This window comes from Anopheles ziemanni, chromosome 2 (assembly GCF_943734765.1).
Source record: "Anopheles ziemanni chromosome 2, idAnoZiCoDA_A2_x.2, whole genome shotgun sequence".
In the NCBI taxonomy this organism is placed as follows: Eukaryota; Metazoa; Arthropoda; class Insecta; order Diptera; family Culicidae; genus Anopheles; species Anopheles ziemanni.
The window spans coordinates 93,373,021-93,394,677 of record NC_080705.1 but is presented as its reverse complement, the minus strand read 5'-3'; the positions used below and the strand labels follow the sequence as shown (position 1 = coordinate 93,394,677).

The 21,657-nt window shown below is 48.8% G+C and overlaps 1 protein-coding gene across 1 annotated transcript in view; it reads right to left on the bottom strand.

Moving 5' to 3' along the window:
* LOC131294788 (titin-like) overlaps positions 1-21,657 on the bottom strand; it is a 150,060-nt gene that overhangs the window by 94,138 nt on the left and 34,265 nt on the right. The window contains exons 13-15 of the mRNA XM_058322832.1: positions 19,831-21,615; positions 17,201-18,785; positions 2,084-2,242 (exon numbers count right to left, since the gene is read on the bottom strand). Coding sequence (XP_058178815.1) covers positions 2,084-2,242; positions 17,201-18,785; positions 19,831-21,615 — 3,529 coding nt within the window. The remainder of the gene's footprint in view (positions 1-2,083; positions 2,243-17,200; positions 18,786-19,830; positions 21,616-21,657) is intronic.

Sequence of the window (21,657 nt, the reverse complement as noted above, 5' to 3'; positions counted from 1 at the left end):
ATATGGACAAATATTTCCCATGAAATTATAAAAAACCTACACATACTAGTCTAGACTTTTCTGGCTATCTTCTCTTATTTTATACCCCAAATAGCTAAAATATTGTTTTGTATTGCCAATTTTAGTCTTGAATAGCTTACGGTCCTGAACGGGTTAAACGGTTCCGCTTTAAACCGATAAAACATCTGTTCTGGTGTTCTATTTTGCAACATTAATTCGCTTATCGATGTTTACATTCAAGTGTTATTATTCAAAAATTATTTTGAGTTTCTATATTTAAGAACAACTCCAGCTGTATTAAGATCCCATCTGTATTAACCCGTATTAAATCGATTAGACTAAGAGGTACCTACCTTAGTATTCATATAATTCATAGAAATGATATTTAATGATAACAATAAAAATAATTAAACGCGAATAAATATTCATAACAACAATAAAACAATAGGAGATAAAATGTACATCCATTGACCAAACAATTCATACCACTTATAAGCATGATTAGCGTGTTTGAAAGTAAACCAACACTAACTCCATCTCACATCGGGCGGTTGGAAAACAATTCGCCTGAAAGCGATTTTCAATCGGGGAGGATAAATAAACAAATTTTCACTTTAAAAACACGCACCAAAACCGCCCGCAAAGGCGCCAACACACTCTGAAGGCGATGGGGGTTACTTTCTTTTACTTTTGCCCCTTACTCCCTTCACTGCCCACTGGGAGGAGTTCCGGCGTCAAAAGGTAACCAGCCTTGTCGTGGCCTAGTTTTGGGCCTTTTTTTTTGGACTAACCTTTTTCTTATGTTTGTTGGCAGAGGAGCAAACGCACTCGCCACCTTCGGAAAACTGTGTTCCGAATAAATATTCATTGACCAAACACCATTTGGAGGAAAAGTTGCTGCACCCAACGGAAGCAAACCATATCTCGCGCGGGGCTGGAAAAGATCAGCCGGTCGGTGGTCAGCTTGAGGTTAAGGTCTAGTTGCTACCGAGCACGACGAGGGGAGAGGAGGAAAGCATCGAAACCTACGGCAAGAGGGAAAACAGTGCCCAACACATGTGTGCTTAATCGGTGGCGAACAGCAGGTGAAAACTACTTGAGGCTTAATTTATTGCGACACGATACGGAGCAGCGCATTTTGGGCTCATCCACGGGAGTGCGTGCACAGGAAGGGGTGGGTTTGTGTGTGTGTGTGTGTAAGTGGGTGTCGGAAAGCAGTCCCAAGTGCAGTCTACGTGCGAAGACGACGAAGGACCAAGTTCTGTCCGCGGAAGAACTGTGAAGAACTTTTCGGGGCCGTTTTACGATCCGTTTATTTTTGCTCGTCCTCTCAACATACGCTTTACACATTTTTTCGTTACAATTGCTCAAGCTTTACGAAACACGATACGGTTGGTACCACCGTTTGCCACTGCAATGAGATAGAGAAAGTTTAGAGGAAACATTTGGTGGTTGCTGTGCTCGTTTGCGAGTTCGTCAACTTGTGTTTTGTGATGAGCGTAATGAGCGTTTTGATTCTGCATCCATGGGTTTTTGGGGCAAAAATCACTCGAAATGATCGATGCAGAAGATGTAAGAGTATGCATGCAAATGGTGGAGGAATACGAAAACATAAATCATGCTCCCTAATAAAAAGCCAAAAAACATACAGAGCGAAAGTGATGTTTTGTGGCCGACGACAGATGAAAAGATGCGTTTAATGTGTTCACAGGAGGAAGTAGACAAAAAGTGAAACACATCAGCGGATACGGTTTGAGGTAGAGCAGAAACAAAAACCCCACACACCCAAAGGCACGTAGAAATGGGGTAGATGGTGGAACAGGATGATAAATGTGGATGATGAGCAATTTCGACCTTGGAAAGGAAAAAACAAACCAGCAGTGGTGTTACGATGTGTAAATTTTTGATCGATTTCAAGAGTTTCAAACAGCGCAAATGAGGATGAACACATTTCTTCAAGTGCTATCAGGCGGTGAACGATCAAATGTTAGTTTAAACGAGAAGGTTATAAAGTAGATGTGCAGAAGCAAACACATGCAGATGCAGTTGAAAGGTAATTAACATTCCGGCGCATTCGACTTACCTTCGCACGTCTGGATGAGGCAGATCGAGCGGTACGTCTTCTCGTACGAATCCGTCGTCTCCTCCAGCACATGGACACCGTTCGAGGAGCGAGGAGCCGACTGCCCTGCCTGCTGACTCCGATCCGGCCGTAGCTCCTTGTAGCAGAGGAATGATGCTTCTGAAAGGTTGCCAAGTGGCAAACAGAAGAAAACAACAGCATTAGAACGCATACAATATCGTAAAAATACACACAAATACACACAAACACGCTTAACGCTGTAAGAGGATCGGAGTGGATGAAGTGTAAAATTTCGCAACTTCACGAAAACTCTCAACGAGAAGACATTTTCACGCGAAACTTTCCACGCCCATGCCATGAAAATATCCATTCCCTCAAACAACCTTGCTTGATGGCTTGAAAAGTAATCTTTGGGACTATAAAGAGGTTAAGAGGTTATTAAACAAAGAAAACACGCATCGTCGTAAGCGATACTTGATTCAAAACACGATTTTACAATCAATCTTACGAAAGAATGTTTCGATTTACCACCAACCTTGTCGATTGTTTATCAACTTCGCGTGTAATGAACAAGGATTGGCCATCAACCAACGTCCCAGTTAAATTGTTGTCATTGTATGTCACGGAATTGATTTTTTTGTTTACTTAAGTAACTCATCCGGAAGAGAGAAACATGTCAGCGAGTGTCATTTCAACCTCTTTCCAACAAAGTTATCGTAAGTTGTGAAGAAATTGTTGTGTGTTTTGTTTAAATGCAAATTCAACTGAACCAACCATTTTCATCGTTTACATCTTCGTTCGCGTAAAGTGTCAATTTATGTTTCTTCTGCGACCCTTTGCTCCTCTTTCTCTCGCTCCGTCACTTTGTACGCTGCAAGAATTTCCCACAAATGAAACGAAAAGCAGCAACACTCTGCTACCACCGGGAAAATAATCTCGAGGGAAAATAATCGAGAAATCTATTTTCGGACCGTTTTTCCGAGCAACACGCGCCCAGCACGGGCGGTGGTTGTGGATAGTTTTCCCCCAATGGCCCACGGATGCGTACGTTTTCGGTGTGTTTGTGTGTGTGTGTATCGAGGATCGAGGAGCGCAGGAGTGCATGCAGTTTGCGTGTGTTGAGACCTGGTGGACCGAATCGTCGTCGACGGCGACGAGATGACAACCGGCGGTGCAAATAAAAATAGAAAAGCCGCGAACCACGAAATAGAAAAGCCGCGGTTGCGACGATTTGCGTACGAGTACGGCCGTTTCGGACGGTGTCTGGCATGTTGTTTGTGTCGATCGGTCGAGCGCCACGAGAAGAAACAAAACCACAACCCATCGCTGTGTGCGTTTGCTGCCATTTGGAAAGGGACGAGATGAGATAATTTATAGGCCTTTATTTCACTCCCGAAACGAGACCAATCGAGCTACTTTTAATAACGTTATGAAATAACACTTCATCAGCTATCTGAAAGGAGCATCATATAGTGACATACATGAAAGATAACAAGACAAAATACAAAGAAACGATTTTTTTCTCCGATGAACTGGCGGATATATAGCACGAATTGGAAAACGGGTTGTTTTTTGCGGAAGTTTGAAAAAGAAACATAAAATTTACACTACGCACCAACACAAGATGGTAGTATAAATTTGAACAGATGTATAATGGTGTTTGTTATCTTTGTAAGTAGCCTTCTGGCGAAAAGTAGACTTGAATTTGAGAATTCCAAATATTATTGTTGCCTTTAAAACTAACAAACATTATCTTTAAACAAAATCTTTAAAAAATAATATGTTCAATACACGAAGATTTTTATAATTACAACCCCCAAGGATAAACAGTCATTGGCTTGAGTTTGTTGTACCATATCAAAAGAATAATTACAATGTAATTTATACATTTTAAGTTTCTGAAACACTTTATGCATCGTTTTCATGGAAACTAACAAAGTGTTGACAATCAAGTCGTCTGAATAAATCGAAACTCTCATCAGGATCTGTTTGATTTCACTAGGACAAGCCTTGACAAGCTACGAGCGTTCAAAGGTAGTGAATTTACTTATTGACGCAAACGAAAACATTACAAATGTCCTTGAGCTGAAGATACAAGAAGAAATCGAATAACGTCGTTAAATATCGACGTCATGTTTTCTCATACGAACGTCATCAATAATCGACAGCATTCCACCACTTGTCAGAGCCTTTCAGCAAAAATTCCATTCCCTAAAGAAGTATGTGCTCTGTTTGTGTGGAAGGTTTTGTATGAAGCCATTTTCTGATAACGTTTTTCCCCCGTACATTTCATGTGCCGTTTTCTGTTCAGCACATCGATCAAGCCGTGCTCTAGAAGCTCGCTGATCCTCTGAGAGTAATTTGTCAGCAACTAGATAAAAGAACGCACGCAAAGGCGGTACGATCGACACTTTGCTAACGGATTGGCAATTAGCATCGGTAGGAAGGGAAAACATCGCAGGCAAAGCGAGAGAAAAGTTAGCTTTTCCTCGAACGTTCCGAAAGATTAGGATCGAGAAGTTGGGAGAACGTCGACAAAGGAGGAACGGACATTCCTAGCCGTAATGACAGTTCCTTCCCCCCTGACTTCCGCCTTCTTCCCGGGCAGGCAACAATGATAATTGCCTTCGTGACATAATCGTGGGCCCCTGGTGGTGGTGTTTGCGTGCAACCCAAGAGAAGCCGGCTGGTCTCATGATCGCTGGTAATTTGATCGCTTCGCGGCTGCCGGTGGCGCAAAAACAACAACTCGGAGACGGACACTTTTCGGGACAATCGGGCGTTATTTATACGTTCTTCCCCTGGGGGGGTGGGGAAAACAAACCGAACGGAGAACGGAAAACCGACGACGGAGCTGCTCTGCTTGCAGTCCCCTCCCTCAAAAAGCACGTTCATTGATGTTGCGCAAACCGTTAGACTTCGTTTTTATCACTTTAAGTTTTATCACCTCACGGCTGGTCGGGTATGAAGCAACCGTTTCTGTCCCTCCCTTTCTCTGTATGTGTTTCTGTAGCTTTTTCCCCCCGCGGGTGGTGCCTTTTTGGCGGAACGACATGCGAATAATTAATTCACGCACCGGGCAAATCGACAGCGCCACCCTAAAACCCAACCACCCTGCATTGAGGCATTTTAATTCTTTTCTTTTTATTTGCAGAGTTTTTTTCTCTTCTTCTTTCCTAGCCCACCCCTTTTCGAAGTGGTAAAACTTTCCCTGATGCTCCCATTTTTTATTTCTAATGCTTGCTAGCTACTTTTTTCCGTCTTTTGTTGTTTCATTCCCCGAGTTGTTTTTCTGATCTGCGGATCGGATAGAAAAACGGATATAAATCATTTTGTGAAATTTTTACGATCAATCAGGTGATGCTGTGCAATCCATGTTCGTTGGAGGAGTTGACAGTTTTACAAATTTAATTTTAATTCTAAATAGTAACATTTTAGTACCAAAACTCTATTAAAAAATATTACTCTATATATCGAATATTGATTAATTTGGAGGATTAAATTTAAACGCAACTGGTTATAATCTTTTTTAGTCTTCTAAATCTAAATCCTCAGACTTTGAATGGCCAGAAATTTCAATATTGGCTAACTAACAAATGTAATTTAAAGTCCGAATGTCCTTAAGAATAGGACGATGAACCTTTCGCCCCCCCCCCCCCCCCCAAAATGTTGTATCGGAAAAGGTTTTTGCTATCCGTTTTAACAGCTTCCCAGAGGGCGCCACCTTACGGCGACATTGTTACTCGATCCTCGATCATCATTCTCGGCGCACCGCTCAACCCACACGCACACACACATCTGTTCCTTTCCTGAGCCGAATCGGAATCGTCACAATAGGTGGCCGATATTTTTAAAAATAGCCACCCCAAAAGATAATGCTCAAAAGAAAGGCAAGGGACAAGAAATAAACTCGCATACATCCTACGCGCCTTGGCAGCTTCATCTTCAACTTCGACATCGGTGGGCTGCCGTTGGGCGCACCCTGTGCCGGGAAGAGGAAAGGGGTGGTGGGGCGATTGTCACGCTGCCAAATGGCAAGAAAAATACCAACAAAATTGCCTCCACCCCTAATCGATTCGCGTTGTGGTGTTTCCGTTTTTTAATGCCGTGACCTCCAGAGTCGGATTCCGATGGTCCGACGACGGAGCGGTGTGTTCGTTTTCGTTCCCATTTTTCATCGTTTATACGCGCGTATCGGTTCGCGTTTCGGTTTTGGTCTTTGGCGCCAGCCCGTAATTGCCCGCGCACCAAATTGGCGGACGGAGGATGATAGAAGGTTTTGGGTGCAGACGAAAACAAGATGAAGAAACATTAATTGATTGACGAGCATCGGTGGGATCCTTGCATTTCCTTCCCCGAAGTCACCCGAACTGACAGAAGTGTCACAGCCAACCCGGTGACCTTAAACTGGTTCATCGCTCCCTTCATCGCCCGTGATTAACCCGAGAGCTCTGTGGTTTACATCCACTTCTCAAGAGATGGCGCAATCCGCAACGGGATTACGATAATTCCGCCGCCGTCGGAAACGTCAACGTAAAACGTAAACTTCATGACGTGCTGAGACAATTCGTGACAGTGAAAAAGGATCGTTCGTCCGTCCGTCGTCCACCAGATCGGCAGGTTGGAGTACAACAGGCGGTTGGTTGGCGCAAAGACTACACCTCGGTGAGATCTCGGCACTCACCGTGATGATCGTTCGGTGCGCAGTTTCTCTTGGGAGAATTTTCCCGAAGATTCTCGAACGCCACCATCACGCACACTAGGGCGGGAAAGCTCAACCGAAGCGGCGTGTGCCGGAAAAACAACTTGTTATTGTTGTCATTCTCCAACCCCCCTCCCCTCCCAAAGGGGAAGCTTGAGGAATTGCAGGTTGTTGTGCGCTTCGCTTGTTTGTTTACATTCTCGATCGAAGCTGACAGTTTTCGGAAGCAAGCCGGCATTTTCCCCGAGACCCTTGATGCGCATGCGCTCGACGGGGGGGAAAACAACCGGACGAACTTTTTCCCGAACGATTTGAGTTTGCGCATTTCCTACGATCGCTTTTCTTGTGCGATCCCACCAACACCAAGGGAAGAAAATGGGACTTTTCCCTTCGCCTTGGCAAAACAGCTGATGTTTGCATTGCTATGTTTTTCTTCCTTTCATACACCACCAGTTGGGTTGACTAACGCGATGATACCTTTTTTACCCTATGGAAGTTTTGTTTTACTTATTTTTCCTACGTTCCATTCCAGAAACGAAAATAGCCAAGTGAAACTAAACGGATGCCATACTTTTCATCGTTCGAAGCAGCGGCTCCGATTGATTTCGGAGCGAAGTTTTCCGGTGACTCATGCGTACAGAATGCGGAATGGTGGAAAATGCTGGAGGTCTGCAAGCACGGCTGATGGTTGATTTCCCAAAGTGAAACTTCAGCGGAAGATTCAGATGAATTAATGGTTTTTCTTTGCTTATTTGTGGTTTGTTTTTTATAAACGTAAAACAAATGTACACAGTTTTTCACTTCCATTTGCTCGTTGCTTGTGGTAAACAGCTTATCGGTTGCGCTAATGATACTCTCGCGGTACATCCGACGATCATTATCATATGCTGCATATGTTTTCAAAGGCTACTGGGTTTCCTTTCGGCTCAGACTCGGGGATTGACACGCAGTAGAAGCAGCAGTTAAGGCAAAGTCCGGCTAATTGATACGCATGATTTATGCGCAATTGCGAAATGTAAATGCACGGCGTTTTTTTTTCTCTCCCTATTAATTAGAGCGGCTTATGCGGATGGACAATGTAGGCAAATCGTTGGAGCATTCTGCCGACCACGCCCCATCGCGCTACATAAATCAATCAGACGGATGATTCACTGGCCTTAAGTCGTGGTTTCCTTTAGGGCTGGCTATCGCTTCCTAACGATGCTGCATAATCGAGGGACGGACTCGGTCGGTGGAGTGAGGTGTTTATTTGGATCAATTAACTTCCCATCGAGCGTCGCAGGAACACCTCCCTTTACTCGCTTCACAGCCGTTCTCAAGGGCACTGACTCACGAGTCAGTCGATGGCGTAGGATACTGTTTTCGGGAGAAAGGCTCCCTTGAACCAATTAGTCATTCCCCTTTCGGAAACGATCACTCATCGATTCAAGAATGACACATTATGTCTAGCTCGTGGCGGTCAGAATTAAAAGTTGCGCCAAAAAAAAAAAGGAATCAAACACGCTGACCCACCGGGACGGAAATAGCCCGATCGCCATAAACAAGTTCATCATCGCGTGCGCAAAAGCTGTCTACCGTGAGTCTAAGTTAAAGCGGATAAGAAACTTTACAACACGAAATGTTTCACGCGAGCTGGGCGAGAGCTAAGCTGCGTACAGTTTAAGCTAAGTATAGACTCGATCGCGTCCGTTGGGCTTAGAGGCTGATGCTTTTCAAACCAGTCGAGATGTCGCTCGTGTGGTTGAGGAGAATCGCGAGAAAGATACTAAACGGAGCGGAACCCTGGGTTTGGGAACATCGCGGAAACTTGGCTCGTTTGGTTTGATGGACACAACGTGAACATTACCGACAGCATAGACACATTATACACACAGGTACACCCAACAACGTGCAAAATGAAACACAACGGTTTTTGGTCAAATATAATATGTATTTCTGGTTTCATTCGTACACTTCGCATTTATGCGTATTGGCTTTACATTATACAAAAAAGAACAACTCATATTAAAAATATCGTTTGCGGGTCTGTTTATGTGTGTGTGTGTGGGTGTGCGTGTTCCACTACGTCATGTTTACAGTTCTCAATCTGGCAATAAGATAAAACCTAGCGCAATCTCGGTCTGAAAACGTGTGGTTGAGAAGTCGCAGAGTAACATGTATATGGGGGGTCGAGGACGAGGACGGGTCGGGTTTGTTTCGAGTTAAAGACGAGGTTCGAGTGTTAAGAAAGTCAGCTAAGATAAAAACACAGTAGGCTTAACGGATCGACACTTTCGTATTTCATAAACAATTTCTGTTTTCAAATGTTTCACTAATGCTCATATATTCTACCAATTGCTCTTTGCGTAATCAAAAACAATGGGAGCAATGGCCGAGAGGCGTGTGTGCATGCGTGAGTGCATGTCTTTGCACTTTGTCGTTCAATCATTCATTCGCGGCAATTCCTTATTATTTTGAGGACAAACTCGGGCTGAACTAATTTAATAACAAATTTTCATGTTTAGCTTTCTTTTTTAGTTCAATCAATATGTAGTGGCACATTTGTCTCAAACATTAGCCATGGGGCAATGGGATACTCGAAAGAAAGGAACATAAAAGTGCAAGCAAAACCGGAAACGAAAGCATGAAAGTGCACGCGCGCTCTGCATAATTCGAACGGAGACGGATCGGTTTTTTGGTGCTCCGCGATTAGAGAGACTCTTAAAGGCTGTTTCGGGTATTTCGGGGGGGGATTACTATTCTAACTGAGAGGTGGCGCGACATATAACCCAACACAACCGCAAGCACAAATCGTTGGGGATGGGGATACGAAGGGCGAAATAAATTAAAGCATAGTTTTCCTTTTTAACAAAACTTCTATACAGACAAGAGGCGCGGGGTTGGGGATGGGTAAGCCAGGGGTTGGGGCGGAGGAGAGATAAAAGCAATACAGCATTACAGTAACATATCGATCATTACGACAAAAAAAACTCAATTTGACAGTTGTGCAAATCGTCCACTTCCACGTCACTTAAACGACTAAACGAAAAAACTTGAACTGAAACTAATCATCATCAATTGAAACAGTATCATTCGATTGTCGGGGAAATCTTCCCGCTTCTGCTTTCATCGACCTACGGGGATACGTCCCCTTCCTTTCACTACCAATGCCTCCACCAATGCCTCGTTCATCTGGTGGTTGGTAGAATAAATTCGAATACCGGAAATCGTCGTTCCAGCTGGTTTTTCCCCTCGGTGAGCTTCCTCCGCTCACTGGTTCACTCTCCAGTCGGCGTTGGCCACCGTCAGCTCGGCACAGGTGGCCGCGTAACCGAGATGGTTCTCGGCCAGGCAGCAGTACCGGCCTGCGTCACCTACGGAGAAGCGCGAGAAAGAAAAAAAACGGGTTGAAATTGAGAACTCCGTCACCTGTTCCTTGTAGTGCTCGGTCGCGTACCTTCGTAGGCCACCGGTAGCGACAAGCGGCAGACGCCGTTGCGATACTCCGGCACGAACTTGTAGCCCTCCTCGATCGGTGCCTCGTCCTTCGTCCAGCGGATCGATGGTGTTGCATCGCATGCCACGATGCACTCGAAACGCGCCGGTTGTCCACTGACAACTGCGATGTCCTTCAAGGGCTAAAATGGGAAAAGCAAGTGAGTAGCATCAGGCGAGTGGACCTAACACCAAACGAAAGGATACGTACGGCAACGAACAAGGGAGTTTTGGTCGGTACACCCTCCTCCTGGTGCTGCTGCTTCACGTTCGGCGTGCTGGTCGTTGATCGATTGAAGCCTTGTGCTGTCGGGTCTAGAGAGGGGTGCGGCGGGTCGGACGCGGGGAGACGCAAATGCAAAACGATTCCATTAGCGATCCACTCGATCTCGAGCCTTACACAATAGTGATGGGGAAATTCCTCAAAAAACCGGAACCGCTTCTGAATGACTCCACCAATATCGGGAGCAGCTCCGTAAGGTAGGTGCAATGCTCCGAGCTCGGAACCGTCCGGAGCTGTCCGGAGCCATTGGAAACGTCCGAAGCCGCTAGTCGGCAGCCGGACCCGTCGGAGCCGTCCGGAGCCATCCAGAGCCGTCCGGAGCCGTCGGAAGTCGTCCGGAATCATTCGGAACCGACTCCGGCTGCCGACTAGCGGAGCTGTCGGAGCCGTCCGGAGCCGTCCGGAGCCTCCGGAGCCGTCCGGAATCGACTCCGGCTGCCGACTAGCGGAGCTGTCGGAGCCGTCCGGAGCCGTCAGGAGCCGTCCGGAGTTGTCTGGAGCCGTCCGGAGCCGTCCGGAGTCGTCCAGAGCCATCCGGAGTCGTCCGGAACCGTCCGAAGTTGTCTGGTGCCGTCCGGAGCCGTCCGGAGCCGTTGGACCCGTCCGGAACCGACTCCAGCGGCCGACTAGCGGAGCCGTCCGGAGTCATCCGGAACCGTCCGGAATTGTCTGGAGCCGTCCGGAACCGTCCGTACCCGCTAGTCGGCAGCCGGACCCGTCGGAGCCGTCCGGAGCCATCCTGAGCCGTCCAGAGCCGTCGGAAGTCGTCCGGAGCTGGCCGGAACCGTCCGGAATCATTCGGAACCGACTCCGGCTGCCGACTAACGGAGCTGTCGGAGCCGTCCGGAGCCGTCCGGAGCCGTCCGGAGCCGTCGAAGCCGTCCGGAGCCTTCGGAGCCGTCCGGAACAGACTCCGGCTGCCGACTAGCGGAGCTGTCGGAGCCGTCCGGAACCGTCCATAGCCAACTCCGGCAGCCGACTAGCGGCTTCGGACGGTTCCGTACGGTTCCGGACGATTCCGGACGGCTCCAGACAACTCCGGACGACTCCGGACGGTTCCGGACGATTCCGGACGACTCCGGACGACTCCGGACGACTCCGGACGGCTCCAGACAGAATCGTGAGGAATCGGAGCCGATTTAAAGATGCTCGGAAGCGGTTCCGGGCGGTGGGTGCGGTTCCGAGAACCCATCACTATTACACAATACGCACACACGAACAGAACAACGTACGTGGCGAACACGGAAGCGGAAGCGAACATGCACGCATAGCTGCACGGATGCTGATAGCGATTGTCAGGTTATGTGTTCCAGATGATCGTGAAGCGGTGAGGCGCTGTTGTTACCCGACGTGTGTACTTACCTTTGACTTGCTGACCTTCTGGTTTCATTCAACGGGATCCACGAAAAGAACTTGCGAAAGCACACACTGAGCACACGAAAACACGTCGCGAGCGGAAGCATAAGCAAATCATGCAATCAATTATGTAGTTTAATGTGTTTAAACATGCAATATTTAATCAACAGGAAACCCCGTCAAGGGTTACATTTATCGTCCACTTAATTGCTAAGGAGGCATTTTTATGTAGATGTTTTTTTTTTAAATTCGCATAATCATGTTATACCGCGGGAACTCATTTAAAGGTGTATATGTCAGAGGAAATATGTTGTAAAGCAGGCGCTTCTAATTCATATAAAATTTCTATCTCACTGCTGAGGATCAAAACAAACCCAAAGGTCACCCTTAGAAAAATGTCGAGAAAATGTATTTGTTTCCGTACGAGAAGCTAAGAATGAATCGACTGCTTTCGGTGTGAAATCGCAAAGATTAGACCTTCCTGTCCCGAGACGCTTTGGCCAAACGTTCCGTCGTCTTGGGTGGCAACAGAGAGGGCTTGGAAAAGAAGGGCAAAACAACAAAGAAACGACAAAGCGGCCATGATGTGCGAGCCAAAGACTCAAGAAGAGCGCACTGCTGAGGCGGAAAATTTTCATGTCCCAACAATTGCGCCAATAAATTATCAACATTTCACATTCGCCCGCGTTGATCCTTCCTCCCTCCTTCCCCCCCCCCCCATTGCGACGAGACCAAGGGACAAGCATATTTTGCCCCTCACCCTTCCTCATCCTGCAACCCATCATACCACACCAAAGGTACACGGAGTTGGATTCTGAAAATACTTTCCGTCCAATTTCCATCCCTCCGCTTCGCTCCCTCCCCTGCGGTAACACGTCGTAAAACTTCAGCACCGTTCATTTTCAGGTTTTTCTTGCCGCCACGAGTTTTCTCGGGCGTTCGATGTTGTTGCCCAATATATGCAGGCAGTGTCCCATGTACCCCGTCTGTCTATTGCATCAACTTGAACGGCATGTGTTGGGCTACATACGCACACCAACACACACATAGAAACCGTAAGAAAAGAATTGAATTTCCACAATAACAATCACAATGGGGTGCGCGTTCACATGCAGAGCAAACGTCCACCGTGGTTTCGGGAACGTCTTCGGGGGGAAAATTCGAACGCTTTTTAATCGCCCTTATGTAACCACGTGACCGTTTTTTTGTGTTTTGCTTTTGGGTTGCTTAGGAAGAAGATTCTAGGAAGGAAGGGATATGGTCGTAAACTCGCACGTCAAAATTTGCGCCATCGCCGGCTGAAGGAAAACCCCTCACACCGTCTGCGCATCTGGCACGGGACGGGAAGGAGAGGAGGGGGAAGGATGGCTGCCTTGTTGATGTGACAATTTCGGGCGATTTTCCCCACCCGTCAGCGGACGCAGTGATTTACGCAAAACGGCCACCGCCACACCCCCCGCTACCCAAGGTCGCGCCTCGGGCGTTCTTCAACAGGTTTTCCTTCGCATAGAATAGGCTGCCTTTTTCGCTTACCTCTCGCCGGCGGCGGCGGCGCCTTCGTTTGTTTTCTTCTGCGTTCATGGTTCTTTTTAGCTTTCTCCTTCCCATTCACGCCTGTCAAGAGGTTGATTAGTTAAGAGGGCGCACCATCATCATCGCTGTACCTTTTCCCGTCGTTCACTGAGAGCTAAAGAGTTACGATGGAAAACCAGTAGAACACCGTATGTGCATCTGGTATTACATTTGACGTTGATTTTCCCAAAGGATGATCAATAAAACAGGACTACGGCAACATATGTGTAAAATCCAATAATTAAAATAATCTCTAGTCGCTTAAAAACCAATCTGTGATTCAAAAATGGGGGAAACACTTGAAACAACTAATCTTGAAACTTAACGAAACGTTGAAAGTCTTTTTGAAGCCATATAAAAGTCACAATTTAGGATTTAGTTATCAAACGCGCAAAGAACATTACATCAAGAAAGTGAAAGAGACGCTGATGCAAACAATTATAGATCCTGATTAAAAGGAATAATTAAGGAAAGAAGTTTTGTAATAAAGCAAAATACATCAGGAAAATTAAAGAAAAGCTGATGAAAACAATTAGAATAGAAATCAATGACAACTGTTTCTAGTGTAAGCCTTTAGAAAACATGAGACTTGTGGCTTATCTGACCAATATAAAGTAAAACTGGAACACACCTATCATTAACGCTGTTGGCTGTCAATTAATTTTTGAATATGCATTATATGCCAACTTCAACTTGCAGAACATGGATCTGGAGCCTTGACAAGGAGTTTTAGTGGTACAACATTGAGCATGCTAACAGAAGCACTTGGACAACATTCAGCTTGATCGAAACATTGTACGATCGTCATCATCGATTATTTGCAACAAGACACAAGATAACGAACGTGGTTTGACATCGAAAGCGCTGGTCTAGTCTAGTCTTGGACTGGCGTGCCTTTTGCTTGCAAGCCTCCACAAGACGTGCGTGCGCGGACATCGATAGCGCCACCACCATGCGTCAACAACTCCATCCGGAAGCGAAGAGAACTACTACCTGGAGTGGCGCAGTAGCTGTTCCGGTTGCTATGGCCCCGCGAAGGCGTCGATCGGCCACTGCCTCCGTAGAAAGACATCGGCTCGTGCGTGGTACCGAATGGAACCGGGCCGTACCGGGCGCTGGCATGCATTTCCGTCGCCGGAACGGAAGCCGATCGAACGCCCGTGCGGCAGTTGCGATCGTAATCCTTCGTGCGCTCGTGCAGCACCGGCACCGCAATGTCGCCCCGGGCGAACTGGGCCGCGTTCAGGTAGCGCGGGTGTTTCCGGCCACTGCCCCCTGCACTTCCGCTGCCACCGCGACCCCCGCCGGACCGCCCGGCTACGATGCGGTGACCCTCGCCGGGAAATATGATACCGAACTCGTACCCGAAATCGTACTTGAAGTAGATGATTCCGGTGTCCGGGTCGATGTGCTTAGTGCCTAGTAGATGTTTTTGGGTTTTAATTAAGTTTGGGTAGTTTTTTTTTGCATACCAATGGGAGGTGAAAAAACAGAACAAAAACAGTTCAATCAACTTCCTCAGAACATCCTTACGATCTAAATTGCTCCGAGTGAAACGAAGTGTTATTTTACGACACGAACCTATTCAAAATAAAGTCCATTAGCCCACGGATAAAACTATCGAAAAGTGTTGATTTGTAAAGGAAATAAAAAAACGAATAAAAACACACAAACGTGAAAAAGCAAACGAAACCTGTTGACGCAAGATAAAAATAAGGAACTTTACACAGAACAAAAACAAAGCAAAAGAAAATACTTAACGGCAAACTGCTCCCGCATGTTTGTTAATGATTGAATGAAAAAACGAACGAAGTGAATCGGTGGAAAAAACATCGGAAAATAAACTAACAGGGACATCCCCTAAAACAATCGTCTGGGAAAATAAAAGCGGACGTGATCTCTGAAAGATGATCGACACGATCGCGAGAAAAAGCAGCAAAAAACGAGCAGGAAAAACAAATACGAATGGCCCAGAAAAAAACTCGGGACCACTCTGATGTAATGGTTAATGAATGGCCTAATGAAGGAGAGAAGCAAATTGACCACCGGCTCTCGGGGAAAATGAGCTAAAGAGGGATGGGGTTCACCGGGAAACTGACTGGCGTTCGAATGCGCGGAAAAATATGATTTTATTTTCCCCACGGTACGGCTCGAAGTCGGAGCTTAAAAATAGACGCTGCCACTTCGTAGATGTGTATGTGTGTGCGTGTGCTTATGTTTTTTTTTCCCCGACAGTTTTCGATTCGTCGCCGTGGTTTTCCTGCTCGCCCGTCCCGGTTCTGATAGACAAAAAAGAAAAACACACACACAACAACTCAGATTCAGGATCTAGAGCGTTAAGCGACAGTTGTGCCACTCCGTTCCCGTCCATCGAACCGACGACCCGACGACGACGACGACGACGACGAGGCTTGTACGTGTATGTGTCCGTTTGTGAATTTTGTCGATTTGACTCGAAAAAATAAAATCTGGGGAAAAAACGGAACGATATGCCGTTCCTAGAAATGAGAGGAAAAAAACCTCTGGCCACGGACCCCCCGATGTCAACCTCGATTACATTTTCCCCCCGCCTTCCCGGGGCTTCTGTTGCGCCATCCCTTCCGTACGATGCGATGCGGAAGCTTCGAAAAGATTTTATTGTTCAAGTCCTCTCGCGCCATCGAGGCCACGGATCTTTAGCAACTCATTACGAAGAAGATGGTAGTGAGTATCGCTTTCAATTATGCAAGCGCCTATTTTCCCGGCGAGGTTTGCCATAAAACAAATGGAAAATTAAAGACCCCATAGGAAACGGGGGTTGAAAACGTTGAAGGGAAGTACAGGGTTTTTCAGATGATATCGTAACCGTAGCAGTATTTATTCCAACTGCAGCACATGATATTCCAACAGAGTCAGTTGATTTTATAACGCAATCATGTTTGTTATAACTGTGTCAGTTGAAAGCAGAATCGTCGCAGTTGATATTATAATCCTCCTGGTACAGCAGCTTAAGTGAAGTACGCAGCTAGCGAGTGTAAACGTATATCGCACGAACAAAAGCCCAAGGTTAATCTACATAGCAGGTGGGTTTAAAAAGAATGAAATTCCTCGATTTCATTGGAACGAAACTGCTCACAAAAATAAGTGAAAAATGACACGCAGTAAACATGAAAATTAATCAGCACTGCTTGTTTAAAAATTCCTTTCGTTTTCTAATAATAATTAAAGCGATTCCAGCGAGATGAGCTCACCTGATATGTTGAACTACCTTAGAGTCTCATTCGTGCGATGTACGTTTATACTTGCTAGTTACGTACATCGCTCGACCTGCCAATACCAACTTTTATAATATCAACTGCGTCGATTCTGATTTCAACTGACACAGTTATAATAAACATGATTCCGTTATAAAATCAACTGGTACTGTTGGAATATCATGTGCTGCAGTTGGAATAAATACTGCTACCGTTATGATATCATCTGAAAATCCCTGTATTTGATACCTTTCAGGAATGAACATTAAAACATTCAGAGGCATCCCTTCCCGAGAGGTTTATATCACACTCATGGCGATGACGGATATTGAAGTATTTGTGCTTTCTAGATAATGATCGGCGAGCGTCTATCTTTAAGTACCCCTCGTGAGACCGGATTCCCATGAACTCGCAAACGAAAAAATCAAACCAATCGGTCGGAAGAAAACTCATAATCCGAAACTAAAGCAAAACGAAACTAAATCGGTGGTACTCACCATATTGCGACACTCGTGATTCCTCGCGATAGGCCTGCGGGGGAGCTGCGGTTGGAGCGGGCTGCTGAAGCTGCGGGACGGGGGCGTACGACTGGGGGGGAGCCTGTGCCTGAGCCTGAGCCGGGGCGGCGTACGGTGCGGCGTACGCGTTCTTCAGGATCGGCTTGATCGGAGTCTTCTTGATGTCGGTCATCACCTCGTTGCTGAAGTGGTACGCCTTCGTCTTGAACGTCTGCGCCATGCCGTCGGCCTGCGTTTGCGCCTGCTTCTGGATGTAGGAGATGGGGGCGACGCGGTGCGCCTTGACGGCCATGTCGTCGCGCGTGTTCGGCACCGGAGTCGTGGCCAGCCGCTTCGAGCCGTACCGGTCCAGCGTTTGCGTCTTCAGCGTTTCGGTCGAGGTGGTCTGCGTCGTCAGGGTGGTCTGCGTGGTCTCGATGGTCTGGCGCGACAGGGACTGGCTGCGCTGGTGGGCGGCCTCAGTCGACACGTCGATCCGGGACGGCATCTGCACCGGCAGCGTGTCGAACTCCATCGGCGTCTGGATGCGCTCGTACTGGCGCGGCAAGCTGGTCGAGCGTGGCTGCTGGAAGTTGGGCCGGACGCTGCGATAGTGCGGCTCGTCGCTGTCCGACGGGTTCGGCGTCCAGAGTGGACGGATGCGCGTGCCATCGCTCTCATACCCGTCGCTGTCACGGTACTCTCCTGGCGTGAACCGACCCGGCTTTGGCGCAAACGAGGAAGAGGTCTGACGGTACTGTTGTTGCTGCTGCTGTTCCAGACTGATGACGCTCTGCGTTTGCTGCATGTTCAACACACGGTTGCTGCTCTCGGTCATCTCCTTCAGATGCAGCGTGTTTGAGGTCTCGGTCGCGATCGTGTTGTGCACCGGTTGGCCCGTAACGGACGTGTAGTACTGCGCCGGAACGGACTGAACCGCCGGTGGGAACGATTGCTGCTGCTGCTGCTGCTGCGTTTGATAAGTCTGCTGCTGCTGGAAGCTCTGTTGCTGGAAGCTCTGCTGCTGGTAGGACATCGTCTGCTGCTGTTGCTGCTGCTGCTGGACGTAGTTGATGGCCTTTGGTTTCTCGATCTTTGGTGCGTCGGCTGGTTTGATTTGGTTCGGCTGAATCTTGTCGATCGGATCGAATACTGACGGTGGCGGCACGGCCGGACCGACGGCACCGTCCTGCTTCACCGGGGCAAACACCGGGTGGACCGGTTTGTAACCCGCAATGGTCGGCGTCGCCGTCGTGGCCGCATCGCTCTCGTAGTCCGAAACGAACGCACCCTGGGCCGGGCTTGGCGCTGGATAGCCAACACCGTTCAGCAGCACCGGAGCGGGAGCGGGAGCCGCTACCGGAACTGGTTCCGGTTGGACAACCGGTGCGACTTGTGGTTGTTGCTGCTGCTGCTGGGGTTCAACGAACTGCTCAACGACAGGTGGCTGCACGGCGGCCGGAACCGGTACATGCTTCAGCGTCGGAAGCGGTTCCTCGGTTGGCAAAACCTTCACCGGCTGCAGGTCCTCCGGCAGATCGTTGTTCACCAGGAAGTTCTTGCTGCTGCTTTCCTCCACCGTTTCCTACAGTCAGCCCACAGGTCAAAGCGAGCGAGAAAGTAAAAGAACCCGGCCGGATGCAACACGTTTCAAACACGTTGCAAATCCGGGCGGAAGAAAGAAAGGTTTCGTACAAGAACAAGGAGAAAAAAGAAGAAAGGAAAACATAGACACGAAAGAAGGGAGCCGAAGGGGGAGTAAAACAAAAAAAGAAAGAAGAAAAATGTAAGTAAGTTACGAAAAAAAAGAAACGCACACACAACACAGAGGCCAATTAAAATAACGCTACAACACAACAGCAGCAAGTTCGAAGCGAAAGGAATTTCACATTGACACACAAATTTTGCACAAACACCCTCCCGGTCGGAGGAATGGCCTCGTCGGCGCCGCTCGCTCAACCCCCCCACCCTCCCCCTTCCGTCCGGGGGAAGGAAGTGCGACACCGTAATGTCGCCAGCGCGCCGAACTTTTCGGATTTCGTGGCTTGTTGTGTTGATGCACGATGTGTTGTATCGTCGAATTTTGCGCCTTCTTTCTTTAATTCTTTTTGCTCCTCTCGTGTGCCGTGTAGCTCGCGGTCGTGAAATTAAGACAAAAAAAAAGAAATGCTAAAATGAACATTGACATAGATCGATTAGCTAAGCCTGTACGGACGCACGCACGCACGCACGCACGTACGTGTTGTATAGCGAGAGAAGGATCGAATCACTCATCTCGCTTGGGTGACGATCGGAATGTGTCGAACGGTGGAAGGAACGGGAGGAAGGGGACTGGGAGGGTTGGACTTGAAGCCAACCTCTAAGGATGAGGCCGAACTTGTCGGAATGATTAGCTTACAAATACACCAACACACACACGCAAACACGCAGTTGGACGCTGTTAGACGAGAAGAAAATAGAAAACTGAGGAACATCATCCGCTTTTCGGTAGTTGAAGCGGTGGGGAACATTGTTCCCTCAGGAACGCAGGGTATGTTTGGTGGAATAACACTCGCAGGGAACTTTGACACTAAGCACACACACACACACACATACACGCACACGATACGAAACATGCATTCTATGCGAACCTGTTGAACGGTTTCCGACGAGGAAACGATCACTTCCTCGAACTTGCTGATCTGCTGCTGCTGTTCTTCGGTAGCAGCAGTTTCGGTGACGGGTAGGACTACCGGAGCCTGCTGTTGCTGCTGCTCTAGTACCTGTTCCTGGACCTGCTGCTGCTGCTGCTGCTGCTGCTGCTGAACCACTTCACTGCTTGTGCTGCTGCTGCTTACAACCGTCGAGTGGTGACTCTCCACCTTGCTCGAGCTGCTGAAGCTGCTTTCGATCGTTTGCTGCTGCTGCAGCTGCTGCACCTCGCTGGCAAAGGATACCGACTTCTGGACGACCTCCTCGGTATCGGCGAGGTAGCCGTTCTGCTTGCGGACGCCCCCGTCCAGGTCGCTCTCGTACTCGCTCTCGGTGGCGGTGAAGGGACTCTTGGCGGTGGTCGGAATGCCCGAACCGGGCTGCAGGTCCTCAGCCTTCGGCTGCTCGAACGGCGCAGGCGCTCCTCCGGAGCCGGTGTCCGATTGTCCCGCCGCCGGTGCCGGGCGCGACTTCTTGCGCGGGCTGGGCGGGATAATCTTGACACCGCCGGCCGGCACGCGCTCCGGCTCCTTGTCCATGCTCTCCAGCAGCGACTGCTCGATCTGCTCGCGGTAGTAGGAGCTCTTGCGCTCGCTCGACGCCTGCTTCGGAGCGTAGCCCATCGTCGGCTGCGGTCCGGGCTCGAGACCGAGCTCCGCGATCGCACCGTAGCCAAAGTCGGCCGGCAGCACCGATGCACCAGGAGCTCCTCCTGCTCCTGGCTGCCGTAAGCCCTGCACCAGCCGTGGTGCCTTCAGATCACCGTACGAGACCTGCTGCTGCTGCTGCAGCTGCTGCTGGTGAATCTGCTGTTGCTGCTGCAGCAGCGATTCCTCGAACAGCTTCTTCGTCTCCTTCACCGACATTTTCTTGTAGACCTCTTCCTGCTGCTGCTGCTCCACATAGTACTGTTGCTGAACCTGTTGCTGCTGCTGCTGCTGTTGATACATCTGTTGATGCATCTGTTGCTGCTGTTGGTATGCTTGAGGAGGCTGCTGGAACTGCACCTGAGCCTGCTGCTGCTGGGTGGGTGGTTGGTAACCCAGCTGGCCCGGGTACAGCGGCTCAACAGCCGGCGGATGAGAGGACGAGAACGACAGCGGCTCCTGATACGGTGGCAACGAGACGGGCCCGGTTGGTACCGGTGCCGGCGCTGGAGCCTGGTAGGCTGGCTGCGGCTGCGGTGGCTGTGCGTACGCCTGCGGTACGAACGATTCCACCGGAGCCGGAGCGGGAGCAGCGTTAGTCAGCGAACTCGGAGTAATCGCCGGTGGCGGCAGTGGTTTGAACGGTTGCGGCGTCTGGTTATACGACGGTCCGGCGAGGAATGCCGGCGTGGGTCCCGCTCCAGCTGCCAACGATGTTTGCGGCAGCGGTGCCGACACCAACGCGGGTGCCGGAACCGGAGCCGGAGCAAACTTCGGAGTCGGAGCAGGAGCGGGAGCGGGAGCGGGAGTGAACATCGATGGAGCCGGCTTGAATGGAGCCGGTGCAACTGCAACCTGCGGAGGGAAGCTCTGGGCTGGAGGAGGAGCCTGCTGCACCGGAGCGACGTCCACCGGAAGCGACGGCTTGTACGGTTGGTACTGCATCGAGGACTGCGAGTACTGCTGCTGCGACAGCGTCGACGACGCCTGCTGGAACTGCTGCGTCGAGGAGAAGGACGAGTACATCTGCGTTGGCTGCTGCTGTACCGCGGCGGGGCCTGCTGGTTGGTAGATCGGCTGAAAATCGGATCGAAGCGAATCGGAACGGGCTTTAGCGGG